Raw genomic sequence first — 17,021 nt, forward strand, 5'->3', positions numbered from 1 at the left:
AGAGCTTGTTTTATGAAAAGGCTCTTATACATATACTTGACTAAACAATCAACCATAAAAATACTTTAAAAAACAAAGCACATTCTTAAGGCAACGTCAAAGCCTCGGCTTTCTGGAGGCCTTTATTCCCCTCTCGTCCACACACTTTGTGAACAGTAAGTACATTTCCTTGTTTTATTTGGGGAGGATTTTGTGGGGGCGTCTGGAGGGGACTTGCCTTAGCTTCCATGAACTAGGATTACAAGCATGCACCACCACACTGAGCTGCCATCTTAGATCTACGATATTACGTTGAAGTTGACATTTTCAGAAATGATACTCCTGTTTACTCAACGATTAATTTTGAGTTTATTCTGTTTTGGTTTTACTGTGCACGAGACACATATATATGCACATATAGTTACAGATAATATTCTATATGTTTTATAAACATATGTTTATATATTTTATATTTGATAACTTTTTGATAGGAAACCCATTTACATGCCGTTATTTTTACTACCTCTGAAAATCACTAACTGTTGTACCCAAGGATAGTGAAGCTGGCACTGCGGCATCAAGGGCTGGAGATGTAGCTCAGAGGTAGAGTACATGCTTGACAAGCACAAGGCCCTGGGTTCAGTCCCCGCACCAAGGAACAAAAGGAGATGACTGATGTTTTTTGCAGATGTATAATGCCTTCCATTCTTGACACTGGTTGTAAGCCAACCTGTAACTGCTGAACTATGTCTGCAGCTCCTCCCATTCTACAAACATAGTCCTAATGTAAGATGTTAAATTACACGATGGCTTTCAATGAATTTCCTCTTATTTCAGACTACACACTAATCAAGCTACTTTCCTGAAGAACTACTGCAATGAAAACCCTTTTTTTTTTTTTTTTCAATACTGACAAAGCTCATATATTTTTATGGGCTTTTATCAAAGTCATTAGCCCCTCAGTTGTTCCAGCATTTTTGGCAAAGAGATTCCCTAATTATTATTTCCAAGCCAGCTTCACACAATCACTGTTTTATCCCTTCCTCTAAATACTTCCTAGACATTCATCTCTAGGTAACTGAAACTAAAGAGAACGAAGCACTATAACTTTTGTTGGAACTTTTGTAGGAACTTAAAAGAATTTACAGTAACTGGAACTGCCTCTGTTGTTTTATAACAACACACTACTCTAAATTTCTCTATAAGACATCAGACACCTAAAATCTGTAAAGCTAACTTGGCGCTGTTCTACTTCACACGTGTCAGTGGTTAAATATTCATAGCACAGTGGCAGATCTATTGGTTCTCAAGACAGATAGCAAGCAGACACAGATCACTGCTATTCTTACCTCTATTGCTCGAATTACTTTAGAAAGTTCCTTAATAAGATGCCCAGGTCTAACATTGTCTGGAATCTCAAAGGCATGTTCAGATACAAGCTGTATTTGAAGTAATAAAGAAAACCAAAGTCAATTAAATATACAAAGCCCAATCTACTTTATAAAGTTCTATGTATTTTAAAGACACTACCAGATAATATGAATTGATTCTCAAGAGTTTATATACTTGGTGTAATGTCACCTAAGAAGATCTACATTATCAAAAATACCAGTGGTGGCATGTGCATGCCTTTAATCCCAATAGCTAGGAGGTAGGGACAGAGAGATCTCTGTGAGTTCGAGGCCAGCCTGGCCTACAGAGTGAGTTCTAGAACAACCCGGGCTACACAGAGAAACCCTGTCTCAAAAAATGAAAACCAAAATCCAGAACCAAAAAGAAAAAGAGTTTAAAATGGATTTGCCTCACAGTGAATCTTATTTATAATGTACTCTACACCTCAAATCCTGCTGTGATTCTAACTATAACTAGTAATAAAGAAATTAACCCTAATATTTAATTCAGAATACATAAGGATTTTTTTAGGGAGGGAATAATGGTTTTGTAATGGAAAGTATAATCTGAATAGATTTGAGTTAAAAGTTTAATAGTCAAAAGCAAATGAGGAAAAGATACCATTAACAGAAACAAGAAATCAACTAGGAAGTGAGCATATTTATTAACTATAAACTAATACTATTTTATGTCTATTTATAAATATTAATCTAAGGACATTTTATTTTTAGATACATACTAGTTTCTATATTTTTGTTTCTAGCAGACTTTTTATTCTTTGAAATATGGTTTTGCTGTGTGGCCTTGCCTGTTTTAGAACTCAAGTCTATTTAGCAGGCTAGCCTTGAACTCAGAGATCCTTCTGCCTCTGCCTTCTGGGTGCTGGGTTTAAAGGCGTGTGACTTTCAGACTTGTTTTTAGTAGTATAACTTGTTGAAACAAATTAGTTATTAACAGTAATACAGAATAGTGCTAACAAATTTTTTCAGGTGCTTCTCAGCCATTTGGTATTCCTCAGGTGAGAATTCTTTGTTTAGCTCTGTACCCCATTTTTTAATAGGGTTATTTGATATTCTGGAGTCCATCTTCTTGAGTTCTTTGTATATATTGGATATTAGTCCCCTATCTGATTTAGGATTGGTAAAGATCCTTTCCCAATCTGTTGGCCTTTTTGTCTTATTGACAGTATCTTTGCCCTACAGAAGCTTTGCAATCTTATGAGGTCCCATTTGTCGATTCTGGATCTTAGAGCACAGACACTGTTAAGTACACTTGGCAGGCATGAACCCACTTAATCCTCTCAATATCAGACTGAGAGAGTGCAGGTTGGAGATACCTCATCTAAGAGACTTGGCTGTTGTGTCCGGCCAGCAGATCACAGCCTGGGTTCTAGCCTGGAAAGGCATTTTGGAAACCTGAAAGAGAAGAAGGGCTGGGCTGTGCGAGATAAGGAAGGAACCAAAACAAAGCTCTCTGCTCAAGGTTCAATTTTTACTATTCCGGCACTCCGTTATGAAGGAAGGGGGAGGGGCCCGATTCCCGCCAAATAATCTTGGAGTCCAGTAGCAGGGTGACCACGTGTATGGCTCCGAACAGCAAAGCGGCAGGTTCCAGCTGTGAGCGTGGCAGAACGATTGAGCCTGCAAGCTCCATCCAGGTGTAAACAGTGGAACCATTAAGGCTGGGAGAGGGGAGGCTACACTTGGGAGCAGACATATTTTAGATTTGGGAACACTGTAGACTTCAGACTGGAGGTGCTCAGCCTTTTACAGGTTATGATGATTACTGCCACAGTACAACTGAAAAAACTGAGACACTGAGTTAGGTAATTACAAACAGGGATACAAGTTACTCTTAAGAGCATGGCACACATTTGCACAGCTCCCCCTTCAGCACATTACGTAGCTGTTACAATGCTCATGCTTTTCCTCCTCATGCACGGGAGAACCTGTGGTGGGCACGGTTCTACTTTCCTGGGTGTTTCTGTAACATCTGCCCTAATATAGCAATAATCCTAAAGTAAAAGGGAGCATGAGGCTACAAGGGCCGATAGCTTTACTTATTGCTCCCCAAATACAACCTTTTAAATATTTATGATGATGAGGGTGTGTGTGTGTGTGTGTGTGTAACTGCAAATAACTGAGCCATAAATAGGTCTTGCCCCTTCCTTTCCCTCATTTTTATATAAATCAACCATAGTGGTACAGAGCAGGGACTTGCAATCTCAGAGTCCAGCTTTACATGTCAGCCATGCCAGTTCTCTTGGGAAAGTTACTTAGATGCAGACAGCAACAGCAGCACCAGGCCTTATACAGCTGCTCTGAGACTAAATGAGGTCACACATGGAAAGACAAAGCCCAGTGCTTGGCATGCTAAGAGCTCAGCATAGCTTCTTTTTACTGTATTTGCATGTTTGTTTCTTAGTCATATCTTAAATAAACTTGCATTTTGTTTTTTCAAGTTTAAAGAAAAGCTAAAGTTCTTTTTTTTAATTAGATATTTTCTTCATTTGCATTTCAAATGCTATCCCCAAAGCACCCTATACCCTCCCCCCTCCACCCCCTCCCCAGCCCACCCACCCCGACTTCCTGGCCCTGGCATTCCCCTGTACTGATCTTCACAAGACCAAGGGCCTCTCCTCCCATTGATGGCCAACTAGGCCATTCTCTTCTACATATGCAGCTAGAGATACAAGCTCTGGGGATACTGGTTAGTTCATATTGTTGTTCCTCCTATAGGGTTGCAAAGCCCTTCAGCTCCTTGGGAACTTTCTCTAGCAGCTCCATTGGGGGCCCAGTGTTCCATTCAATAGCTGACTGTGAGCATCCACTTCTGTATTTGCCAGACACTGGCAAAGCCTCACAAGAAGAGAGCTGTATCAGGGTCCTGTCAGCAAAATCTTTCTGGCATATACAACAGTATTTGGCTTTGGTAGTTGTATAACGGATGGATCCCCGGGTGGGGCAGTCTCTGGATGGTCCTTCCTTCCGTCTCAGCTACAAACTTTGTCTCTTTAATTACTTCCATGGGTATTTTATTCTGTATTCTAGGGAGGAATGAAGTATCCACGCATTGGTCTTCCTTCTTGATTTTCTTGTGTTTTGGAAGTTGTATCTTGGGTATTCTAGTTTCTGGGCTAATATCCCTAATATCCACTTATCAGTGAGTGCATATCAAGTGACTTCTTTTGTGATTGGGTTACCTCACTTAGGATGAATATCCTCCAGATACATCCATTTGCCCAAGAATTTCATGAATACATTCTTTTTAATTGCTGAGGTAGTACTCCATTGTGTAAATGTACCACATTTTTTGTATCCACTCCTCTGTTGACGGACATCTGGGTTCTTTCCAGCTTCTGGCTATTATAAATAGGGCTGCTATGAACATAGTGGAGCATGTGTCCTTATTACCAGTTGGAACATCATCTGGGTATATGGCCAGGAGAGATATTGCTGGATCTAGCAGTAGTGCTATGTCCAATTTTCTGAGGAACCGCCAGACTGATTTCCAGAGTGGTTGTACCAGCTTGCAATCCCACCTACCATGGTGGAGTGTTCCTCTTTCTCCACATCCTTGACAGCATCTGCTGTCACCTGAATTTTTGATCTTAGACATTCTGACTGGTGTAAAGTGGAATCTCAGGGTTGTTTGATTTGCATTTCCCTGATGATTAAGGATGCTGAACATTTTTTCAGGTGCTTCTCAGCCATTTAGTATTCCTCAGGTGAGAATTCTTTGTTTAGCCCTGTACCCCATTTTTAAATAGGGTTATTTGATATTCTGGAGTCCATCTTCTTGAGTTCTTTGTATATATTGGATATTAGTCCCCTATCTGATTTAGGATTGGTAAAAATTCTTTCCCAATCTGTTGGTGGTCTTTTTGTCTTATTGGCAGTATTTTTTGCTCTACAGAAGCTTTGCAATTCCATGAGATCCCATTTGTCAATTCTCAATCTTACAGCACAAGCCATTGCTGTTCTGTTTAGGAATTTTTTCCCCTATGCCCATATCTTCGAGGCTTTTCCCACTTTCTCCTCTATAAGTTTCAGTGTCTCTGGTTTTATGTGGAGTTTCTTGATCCACTTAGACTTGAGCTTTGTACAAGGAGATAAGAATGGATCAATTCTCATTCTTCTACATGATAACCGCCAGTTGTGCCAGCACCATTTGTTGAAAATGCTGTCTTTTTTCCACTGGATGGTTTTAGCTCCCTTGTTAAAGATCAAGTGACCATAGGTGTGTGGGTTCATTTCTGGGTCTTCAATTCTATTCCATTGATCAACCTGTCTGTCACTGTACCAGTACCATGCAGTTTTTATCACAATTGCTCTGTAGTATAGCTTGAGGTCAGGCAAAGTGAATCCAGCAGAGGTTCTTTTATTGTTGAGCATAGTTTTTTGCTATCCTAGGTTTTTGTTATTCCAGATGAATTTGCAAAATGCCCTTTCTAACTCTGTGAAGAATTGAGTTGGAATTTTGATGGGGATTACACTGAATCTGTAGATTGCTTTCGGCAAGATAGCCATTTTTACTATAGTGATCCTGCCAATCCATGAGCATGGGAGATCTTTCCATCTTCTGAGATCTTCTTTGATTTCTTTCTTCAGGTACTTGAAGTTCTTATACAGATCTTTCACTTCCTTAGAGTCACACTAAGGTATTTTATATTATTTGTGACTATTGTGAAGGGTGTTGTTTCCCTAATTTCTTTCTCAGCCTGTTTATCCTTTGTGTAGAGAAAGGCCACTGATTTGTTTGAGTTAATTTTATTCTTTATTATTGAGTTAATTTTATACTTTATTTTTTATTAATTATACTTTTATTCTTTATTTTATTCTTTATCTATACTTTTATTCTTTATTATTGAGTTAATTTTATACTTCATTGAAGCTGTTTATCAGGTTTAGGAGTTCTTTGGTAGAATTTTTAGGGTTACTTATATATATATTATCATATCATCTGCAAATAGTGATATATTGACTTCTTCCTTTCCAATTTGTATCCCCTTGACCTCCTTTTGTTGTCTAATTGCTCTGGGTAGGACTTTGAGTACTATGTTGAATAGGTAGGGAGAAAGTAGGCTGCCTTGTCTAGTCCCTGATTTTAGTGGGATTGCTTCCAAAAGGTAAAGTTCTTTATTCTCTAACCAGAATCAGTATATCTGTCACGGAGTACAACCTGCATATAAAGTACAATTTCCATTCCTTTTACAACTAGCACATAAATGCTGCCCACATAACCAAAGTTCCGTTTTCTTAATCTTAAACCAAAAAAACAAAACAAAAATGAAAACAAACAAAAACAAAAAACAAAACCCCTAAAACTAAAACAAAAACCATAGCAGTAACAACTTACTTCTTTTTTCATCCATAATTTTAAAGCAGTATGCAGTGCTTTTACTCCCTGTACTAAGTAACTTTGAGGCTGGAAACCATCTTCTTTCAGTTCTGTTGGAATGACATGAGACAGGAAAGAAAGTTAAATTTCAAGTATCAAACTTAACAACATCCAAAACAGGACAAGGAATAATCCAAAAGACAAAGAAGAAGAAACAGAGTACGTGATACTAAATGCTTATATTAAGCATATAAAAAAATACAGAAATGTTTAACATAAAACAGTAGGATTTTGTTAGTCACTAGGCAGGTGGATCTTTGTTAATTCTAGGCCACTCTGGTCTACAGAGCGAATTCCCAGGCAGCCAAGGCTACACAGAGAAATCCTGTCTTGAAATCCACCCACAAAAAAGGTGGGGAAGGCATCAAAATTCCAACTCAATTCTTCACAGAGTTAGAAAGGGCATTTTGCAAATTCATCTGGAATAACAAAAAACCTAGGATAGCAAAAAACTATGCTCAACAATAAAAGAACCTCTGCTGGATTCACCTTGCCTGACCTCAAGCTATACTACAGAGCAATTGTGATAAAAACTGCATGGTACTGGTACAGTGACAGACAGGTTGATCAATGGAATAGAATTGAAGACCCAGAAATGAACCCACACACCTATGGTCACTTGATCTTTAACAAGGGAGCTAAAACCATCCAGTGGAAAAAAGACAGCATTTTCAACAAATGGTGCTGGCACAACTGGCGGTTATCATGTAGAAGAATGAGAATTGATCCATTCCTATCTCCTTGTACAAAGCTCAAGTCTAAGTGGATCAAGGAACTCCACATAAAACCAGAGACACTGAAACTTATAGAGGAGAAAGTGGGAAAAGCCTCAAAGATATGGGCACAGGGGAAAAAAATTCCTAAACAGAACAGCAATGGCCTGTGCGGTAAGATCAAGATTTGACAAATAGGACCTCATAAAATTGCAAAGCTTCTATAGGGCAAAAGATACTGTCAATAAGACAAAAAGACCACCAACAGATTGGGAAAGAATTTTTACCAATCCTAAATCTGATAAGGGACTAATATCCAATATATACAAAGAACTCAAGAAGCTGAACTCCAGAAATTCAAATAATCCTATTAAAAAATGGGGTACAGAGCTAAACAAAGAATTCTCACCTGAGGAATACCAAATAGCTGAGAAGCAACTGAAAAAATGTTCAACATTCTTAATCATCAGGGAAATGCAAATCAAACAACCCTGAGATTCCACCTCACACCAGTCAGAATGGCTAAGATCAAAAATTCAGGTGACAGCAGATGCTTGAGAGGATGTGGAGAAAGAGTATCCAATGTGTGGATACTTCATTCCTCCTAGAATACGGAATAAAATATCCATGGAAGGAGTTGCAGAGACAAAGTTTGGAGCTAAGACCATCCAGAAACTGCCCCACCTGGGGATCCATCCCATAATCAGCCACCAAAAGCAGACACTATTGCATACACCAGCAAGATTCTGCTGAAGGGACCCTGATATAGCTGTCTCCTGTGAGGCTTTGCCAGTACCTGGTAAATACAGAAGTGGATGCTCACAGTCAGCTATTGGATGTAACACAGGGCCCCCAATATAGGAGCTAGAGAAAGTACCCAAGAGCTGAAGGGGTCTGCAACCCTATAGGTGGAACAACAATATGAACTAATCAGTACCCCCAGAGCTCCTATCTCTAGCTGCATATGTAGCAGAAGATGGCCTAGTCGGCCATCATTGGGAAGAGATGCCCCTTGGTCTAGCAAACTTTATATGCCCTAGTACTGGAAATGCCAGGGCCAAGAAGTGGGAGTGAGTGGGTAGGGGAGCAGGGTGGGGGGAGGGTATAGGGGACTTTTGGGATAGCATTTGAAATGTAAATGAAGAAAATATCGAATAAAAAAATGTGGGGGAAAAGAAAAACAAAAAAAAAAAAAGTGGGGAAGGGGCTGGAGCACTGAAGTGGTTAAGAGCACTGACTGTTCTTCCGAAGGTCCTGAGTTCAATTCCCAGCAACCACGTGGTGGCTCACAACCATCTGAAAGGAGATCTGGCACCCTCTTCTGGAGTGTCTGAAGACAGCTACAGTCTACTTACATATAATAAATAAATAAATCTTTAAAAAAATAAAAGTGGGGAAAAGATGCCAAGCTTTCAAAATAAAGTTGAGACAGCCATAGTCACTAATAAAGCATCATTTCAACACATTCAACTCACTAGAAAAATATTTAAAATAACAAGCCTGGAAAACAGAAAAGAAGACAAAACTACAAAATAGCATATAAGCAATTTCATAATCACAGTGGAATATTTCTAGCAAAAATAGTAAGCAATAAGGTGGACTGAAAAAATAGATAATTCAATTCAAGCAATATAACATTTGATTCAACAATCATAAATGTGATATTGCACCTAGGAATTGCAAAATGCACATTTTTTTCAGACATACTCAGCATATTTACAAAATCATCCACACCTCAGGAAAATAAAAAGTCCTCAACAAATATCCAATGATCTAAATCACTTATATGCCCAAAATACAATTAAGCTAGAAATCAATATAGATAATAGTAACAGACAACTACAGAAAACCCCAAATACTTTGAAATTTAAAATTAAAAGTGTTAAGAAACATATAAACTATGAGATTTTTGAAAAGCATTGGGGACAGAGAGATGGCCTAATAGTTAAGAGCACTTGCTGCTCTTACAGAAGACTAGGGTTTTGTTCTCAGCTCCACACCAGATGGCTCAGAACACGTCTAACTCTAGCTCCAAGGGATCCGGTGCCGTCTTCTAGCCTCTGAGGACACTTTCATGCACACACATGAATATACACTAAATAAGGTAAAATTAAAAGCCCAATGTGTGGCATATTGTACAACCCTCCAATTTATTTCTTCAACATTTTTTTTTTTTCAGGAAAGGAAGTGCATGCCTACCACTGTGATTATGTGTGAGGTTAGAAGACAGTTTTTCTCCTTCCACCACATGGGTCCAAGGAGACTGAAGTCGGTCCTCAGGCTTGGCGGCAAGTACTGTGTGTATCCACTGAGCCACCTCCCTGGCTTGCCCCCTTACTTTTTGAATCATGGTTTCTCACTGAACCTGGAGCTCAATGGCTGGACAAAACTACCTCAGCAGCTAGTGAGCACCAGGGATTCTCCGTGTGCACCCTCCGTGGCCACTGTACTTGACTTTTATATGGGTTATAGAATCGGAGATTCATCCCTTTATGTTTGTACAGTAAGCCATCTCCTCCAGACACCCCATTACTTTAAAAGAAAGAAAGGAAACAAACAAAACCACACAACCAAGATGATAATTTAAAGATAAAAACTTCCTAAACCTGTTAAAGGTATCAAAAAACAAAAAGCAACTATAACACTTTAAAGTATAAGGCTAAAAGTTTTCCTTTCCTGATTATGAAGAAAATATGTGTGCCCACCTTTCCTGTTCTTAGTTATGCCCTCAGGGCCTTGACACAGTAGAGAGATAAAAACAAAAGAGATACAAATATTAGAAAGAACGGACCAAAACTCGTTACTCACAGATGTAACAACATTAGCGACTGAGTCAGTTCTCTAGGCGAACTCATGTACAAGGTGATACTGACTAGGACTTGTCAAAAACCATTTTCTGTAACTGCCAAACACTAAAAAACAATCCCCAAATATTCAACAATTGTAGACTAGGTGTATTAACATTAACATATTTATTTTACAGGTGACAACCACTGTTACAGACAATAGTTGGATAACGCAATTGTGGTAACGCACATCTGCAATGCTAGCAGTAAAGAGACAGCTTCATCAAGAGAGACCCTATCTCAAATAGGCAAAACAATACCAAGTGAAAGGTCACAGGAGGGCTGGCAAGATGGCTCAGTGTGCAAAAGCATTTGACACAGAGCCCCATGACCGGAGTTTGGTTCCGGGGCCACATGGTGAAGGGGAGAACCAACTCCCAAAAACTTATCTTTGCCCTCCATACACAGCGGCAGACTCACACCCCTCCTACACCAAAATAAATAGATAAAATATCATTTTTAAAGGCCACGGATAGTATCCCTTTGAAATTTTTATATGAAATTTACAAATGGAAAAAATTATTTTCATTTAAAACATGGGTAATGAAGACAAAAGTATTACTGTCAAAAGTAACGACAGTGACTACGTAGAGAATCAGAGGAAGCTGTAACTTAATTACACTGTAGGATAGTCCACGTTTTTCTTTTTCTTTTTTAAATTCAGTGATAGTCTATATTACAAGATATTTGAACCTGTTTCCAGTCTGGATGGAAGAGAGACACACCCTTAGTACTTACTTTTAATTCCAAACAATGAAGGTAAAGTTAGTTTGTAGACGGAAGCACCCATGTTTGAAAGTGATGTCTAATTGAGTGGCAGACAAAGTGTCAAATGCAAGAAAGACTTGACAGAATATGCCCAACTCTCACAAGAATAGAGGGGAAAGGAAAGCAGCTACTTAAGGGGGAGACAGCGAAAACAGGAAGGAGAAAGTACAGTACAGGAGTACAGTAGTCCTGAGAGCTACACAGTAGAGTTGAGAGGGAAGTAGAGCAGCACAGAGAGCGAGAAGGAGCAGTTGTACACAGACAGGTTGCAGAGAGCGAGCAAGTTAGACACAGGTAGAGACAAAACAAGAGGAGTCAGAAGATTAGAAAGATTGTTAACGTTAATGTAAGGCCAAGCAGAGCAACTCAGGAGTGCCCAAGAGAGAATAGCCATATTGAATCAGTCATCTTGGAGAGGAGTTTGAGCAGAACAGCTGAGTTGAACCAGCCAGCCAGCGTTCAGAAAGACTAAGAAAAGGGTGAGCTGATTCAGCAGTCAGTCTCAGAGGCTGAAAACATTCTAGGCCTAGACTAGATTGTACAGAGGCCAGGAACCTCCAGGACCTAGCTTAGCCAAAGAAGTATTACATCAAGCAAATGAAAGATTTTTTTTTACAAGAATATTGAAATAATTTTTACCAATTTTTTTATTCAGTAACCTTGTTATATGTATAAATGCATACATACACATATATAAATGCCTTTTTTTATTTTAAAAGAGAGTGACTAAAAATCTCAAGTGTATTAATTTTATATGTGGCCAAAATTTAAGTAAGTTAATGCAAAAGCAAGATACTTCAGTAGCTGACTTAGAGAAATCCAAACTGGCTAACTGTTATTATCACTGGCATGAAATACAGTTTGGAGGTCACTTAACCCATATCATACGAGTGTTTAACAATCAGGTGCCAACAGTCCACGTAAAAGGGTTAGTGATGAAGAATGTGCTGTGAGGAAACAACTAACCATTCCTATTTCCAGGATGAATGCCTATAATGACGGCAAGCACACATACTTGTGTGCACCTAGTTTAAAAAGGCTATTCACACAGGTAACCTCTATTCAAGGCAAACAAAAACGACTTAATTGATGCTTTGAAAAGTGCTTGTTTCAGGGCTAGGATTATATTATAGCTAAGTAGTAGAAGACTTGCCTAATATGCACAAGGTCCTGGGTTGGACCCTTGCAATTAGGTTGAACCATATGGAGTTGCCAGTATTTGACCATTTTGAAATATGAAAATAGCAATTTTACATGGTTCTACCATGGGAATAACTATACGTTATTTTCTTAATAGCACTAAACTGCAAAGTACCTAGGAATAAATCTATCAAGATATGAAAGTGCAAGGTTGAACAACATTGTAAAAGACACTAAGGAAGATACAGACAGCCGCTCCATGATCATTCTTCAAAAAATTTAGTGTTGGGCCAAGTGTGATGCACATCTTTTAATCCCAGCACTTGGTAGACAGAGGCTAGTCAATCTCTCTGTGTTTGAAGCCAGCCTATTCTACACAGTGAGTTCTGTACACAGTGAGACCGTTTAAAAATAAGAAAAACAAAAAACAGGCCAGGCGTGATGGCACACACCTTTAATCCCAGCACTTGGGAGGCAGAGGCAGGCAGATTTCTGAGTTCGAGGCCAGCCTGGTCTACAGAGTGAGTTCCAGGACAGCCAGGGCTACACAGAGAAACCCTGTCTTGAAAAACAAAAAACAAAAAACAAAACAAAAAAAAAAACACCCTGAAGAGCTGCCTACCTCTGCCTCCTAAGTGCTAGGGTTAAAAGCATGCACTACCATGCCTATCCCCCATTCCTCTAATTATTTAGGCAAATATTTAAGAACAAGTGTTAGGTAATAACAAACTACACATTAGAGAGCAAAACACTAAAATGTGTGCAGGCCACTCATCCACTAAATGAAACATTTCCCAGGAAGGGGGTTATTATATACTAAATATTCTAACTTATTGGTTCTCAACCTGTGGATTATAACCCCTTTGGGGTCAAATGACCCTTTAACAGTGTGGTATATCAGATATCCTGCATATCAGATATTTGAATTATGATTTATAACAGTAACAAAATTAGAGTTTTTAAGTAGTAACAAAATAATTTTATGATGGGGGTGAGTCTCTACAACATGAGGAAGTATATTAAAGATTGAGAAACACTGCTCTAAGTGCTAAAAAGATTTTTATCAGGGGAAGGGGAAAAATCCATATTTTAAAAAGGGTTGGGGGAAAATCCATACTTTTAAAAGGGGTTGGGGGGAGCCAGACTAGAGAGATGGCTCAGCAGTTAAAGGAGTGTGTTGCTTTTGCAGAGGACCTCAGTTCAGTTTCCGACACTGTACTCACCCACCCCAAACACACACACACACACACACACACTTAAAGATAAAAACAAAATAATTTTAAAATGGATGGTGACATCTAGGAAAAGGTACCCCTCAAAGACTCTGCAATCATACATTTCATCACAGAACAGAGTGTGCAAATGACTCATTACCTTTCAAGGTTTCCAGCAAACTTTTGGCTACAAACCAGCATATGGCTTCAAAGAAAGGAAATTTGAAAAGATCTGGTGTTTTTAGTCTTTTTTCCATCTCATAACACCTAAATGAATGAAATTTGAAGAACAGTTAATATTAATGTTAGCATTTTAAAAGTTAAATGAAGGTAATCAACTGAAAACAAGCAGGCCATGATAAATATGGACTGTATATTTACTTAACAATATCACTTTTTGACAAGATCAAACTGTGACCTTACTAAATTTGACAGTCTACCTAAGAATTACATGGGGGCCAGGTGGTGGTAGTGGTGTACATCTTTGATCCCAGCAATCAGAAGGCAGAATCAGGCAAATCTCTGGGTTTGAGGCCAGCCTGGTCTACAGAGTAAGTTCAGGATGGCCAGGACTACACAGAGAAACCCTGTCTCGAAAGAAAAGTTACATTGGATATTGTAAAATATCACTTCATTTCCTGGGATTTGTATCCTAATTTTAACACAGAGATTTTATGATAGTTCCACTAGTAAAACAATGTTGAAAATCAGTTAAAAGTCCATGTGTTGGGCAACACTGCAATATCCACCAACATTCTCTTTAGGCTCTATTAAGCATTCAGGATCAATAAATACCATACTTGGCACTAGTCAAAGTATAAAGATAAGGACCATAGTTTTTACAATATTGGTCTTCTGTTATAGATTCTATAGCATTATAGAAGTAGTCATCTCTGCTCCAGAAATAGCTCAGGTACAAAATGACTGAAACTTATGACTAAAACAACCTACCATGGATTAAAAGCCTTGTATGTGTAGGAGCCATCATCTCTTTTGCTAACTTCAACAGCCAAAACATTAAGGGCTGCCATGTACACACATAGTGGCAGGAGTCACCACATTCGGGGAATCCCAATGATCCATGGCTTCCAAAAGGTACTTCCCCTTTTCTGAGCCATCACTCAGTGTCCATTATGAGGTATTGTTACTGTATGTAATGTGGCTAACAGTATACCCTTTCTGAGTACAGTGAAGGGATAAAGCACAAGGTCAGCTCTCATCAAAAGGTGAAATAACTGCCTATATCAAAATATAAAGGTATTTTGACAGCAATCCTGACTTAAGGATTGTTCTATCTCCACAGGTATACCCAAATCTGACTAATTTAATCATTCTCACAATACTAGTTTATAGACAAAGAAAAGTATATTTTATAAAATTTAAAATGTGGGAGCTATCATCATGTTGAACAAGTTATTAATTTTATTTTACATTTGAAAGGATCCTCTAAAATTCCCATTCCTAATTATTCTTCAAGGCCTATCTCCACAGAATCTCAAAATGTATTGTACTTTTTTTTCGAGACAGGGTTTCTCTGTGTAGCCCTGGCTGTCCTGGAACTTACTCTGTAGACCAGGCTGGCCTCGAACTCAGAAATTCATCTGCTTCTGCCTCCCAAAGGCCGGGATTAAAGGCGTGTAGCACCACGCCCGGCGTATTGTACTTTTTTATGACAAGCATAAATGTTCTAATTAGAAACAAAAGATCCTGTGAGTATGGATGATACAGACCTGAGCTGCATGCCAATGTTGAGGTTGTGCAGAAAGTTCCCTCCAAAAGCCATACAGTCCTGAGAAGTGAGCACAGCATGGATCCACCCTGAAACACACCAAGCAGTGATGTTCCAACCTCTGAACTGAACAGATGTTATCTACCTGTGAAGTAAATAACTTGAAAACCAATGTCAATTAACTTCATACCCTGGCAATAGAGAAGCTGGTGATTACTATTACTGATTGACTCATTTACGTACTTATTAAAGGCCAAAAATATGCTAGGTTTTGTGCTAAGTCTAAATTTTTTTCTAATTTAAAAACAATCACCTTTACAATGTAAGATTTTATTCTGAGGCTAGTCAAATCTGATTTGAATTAAGAGAACACATTTTCCATTTGAGGAACTACCAAACTTCTTTGTACTTTATAGCTCAAGTATTGGTAATATTAGTTGGCAGTGTGAATGAATATGCAGGCTATAGACTCACTGGGCCAACGTTTTTGAGAACAGTGTTCTGGCTTGGATGACCTAATAGTTCTAGGGTTCTAGGTGTTTTGATAGCCTTATAAACCCTAGGGCCATTAGGTCATCCAAGCCAGAAGAACACGGCTCTCAAAAATGCTGGCCCAGCTGGGCAGTGGTGGCACATGCCTTTAATCCCAGCATTTGGGAGGCAGAGGCAGCAGGTGGATTACTGAGTTCAAGGCCAGCCTGGCCTACAGAATGAGTTCCAGGACAGTCAAGGCTATACAGAGAAACCCTGTCTCAAAAAAAACCACTGGCCCGGAGAGTCTATACCCTGCATATTTGTCCACACTGCCAACCACCACTATCAATACTTGAGGAATAAAGTACAGAGAAGCTCGGTAGTTCTTCAAAGAATTAAGCACAGGTAAATAATACAACAAAACCATTTTATTTGGTATACACACCAAAGAAATGAAACAAAAACATCTCTATACATAAAAGTTCAAAAAACTAAAGTCACAAAAGTGGAAACAACTCAAATGTTCATCAACTAATGAGTAGAATAAACAAACTATGGTATATCCTGCAAAGGAATAGTTATACCAAAAAAAGATTGTTGTTCTATGGCATGGATGAGCCTAGGAAATATCTCACAGCTGAGCATGATAGCACATGCCTATAACTTCAGCATTCAGGAGAGGCAAGACAGTTTCAGCTACACAGTAAGTTCCAGGCCAGCCTGGGCTATATGAGACCCTCTCTCCAAAAACTAACCAACCAACGGAACAAACAAACCAACAAAAAACAGAACGGAAGAGATAGAAAAGTAGACAGAGGGAAGAGACTAGACACAAAAGGTTTGAAACATATTAATTGTCAAAATAGGCAAACATGCAAAGTATAGTAGTAGTTGCCAGTGGGTCAAGGAAGTAGAGAATGATAGTGTCTGTGAAAAGGTATTCGGTTTCTTTTGAACACAATGAAACCATTCTCCACTTAGATAACGTTGATGGTTGTGTGATCATACTAATCTATTAAAAGTCATTAAATTGAACTATTTAATAGGATGGTGATCAAGTCCTCAAATGAACAAACAGATTCAGAGAAAAGATTCCTAGTCTTTCTTATATAAGGACATAAAAGCCACATTCTGAATATATCAAAGCCAAAGTTGGTTTTAATTTCAAGCTGACTCCATGTGACTCTCTATCTCTGATCTAGACCAGAGGTGGTTCTTTAGTAACAGGGTCCTAAGTAGAAGGTGGCCAGAAGATGAGAGGGTAAATAAGACAGGGGTCTTGCACAACTTCTGTCTTATGCCAAGAAAGCTTATTAAGAAGTACAACATCTTATGCATACTATTTCCAGAGCAGAAACAGGACAGC

At 38.8% G+C, this 17,021-nt stretch overlaps 1 protein-coding gene across 1 annotated transcript in view; it reads right to left on the reverse strand.

Moving 5' to 3' along the window:
* Kdm7a (lysine (K)-specific demethylase 7A) overlaps window positions 1-17,021 on the reverse strand; it is a 70,154-nt gene that overhangs the window by 14,865 nt on the left and 38,268 nt on the right. The window contains exons 8-11 of the mRNA NM_001033430.4: window positions 15,183-15,270; window positions 13,613-13,719; window positions 6,730-6,821; window positions 1,329-1,418 (exon numbers count right to left, since the gene is read on the reverse strand). Coding sequence (NP_001028602.2) covers window positions 1,329-1,418; window positions 6,730-6,821; window positions 13,613-13,719; window positions 15,183-15,270 — 377 coding nt within the window. The remainder of the gene's footprint in view (window positions 1-1,328; window positions 1,419-6,729; window positions 6,822-13,612; window positions 13,720-15,182; window positions 15,271-17,021) is intronic.

The sequence above is a fragment of the Mus musculus genome, chromosome 6, assembly GCF_000001635.26.
Source record: "Mus musculus strain C57BL/6J chromosome 6, GRCm38.p6 C57BL/6J".
Lineage (NCBI taxonomy): Eukaryota > Metazoa > Chordata > Mammalia > Rodentia > Muridae > Mus > Mus musculus.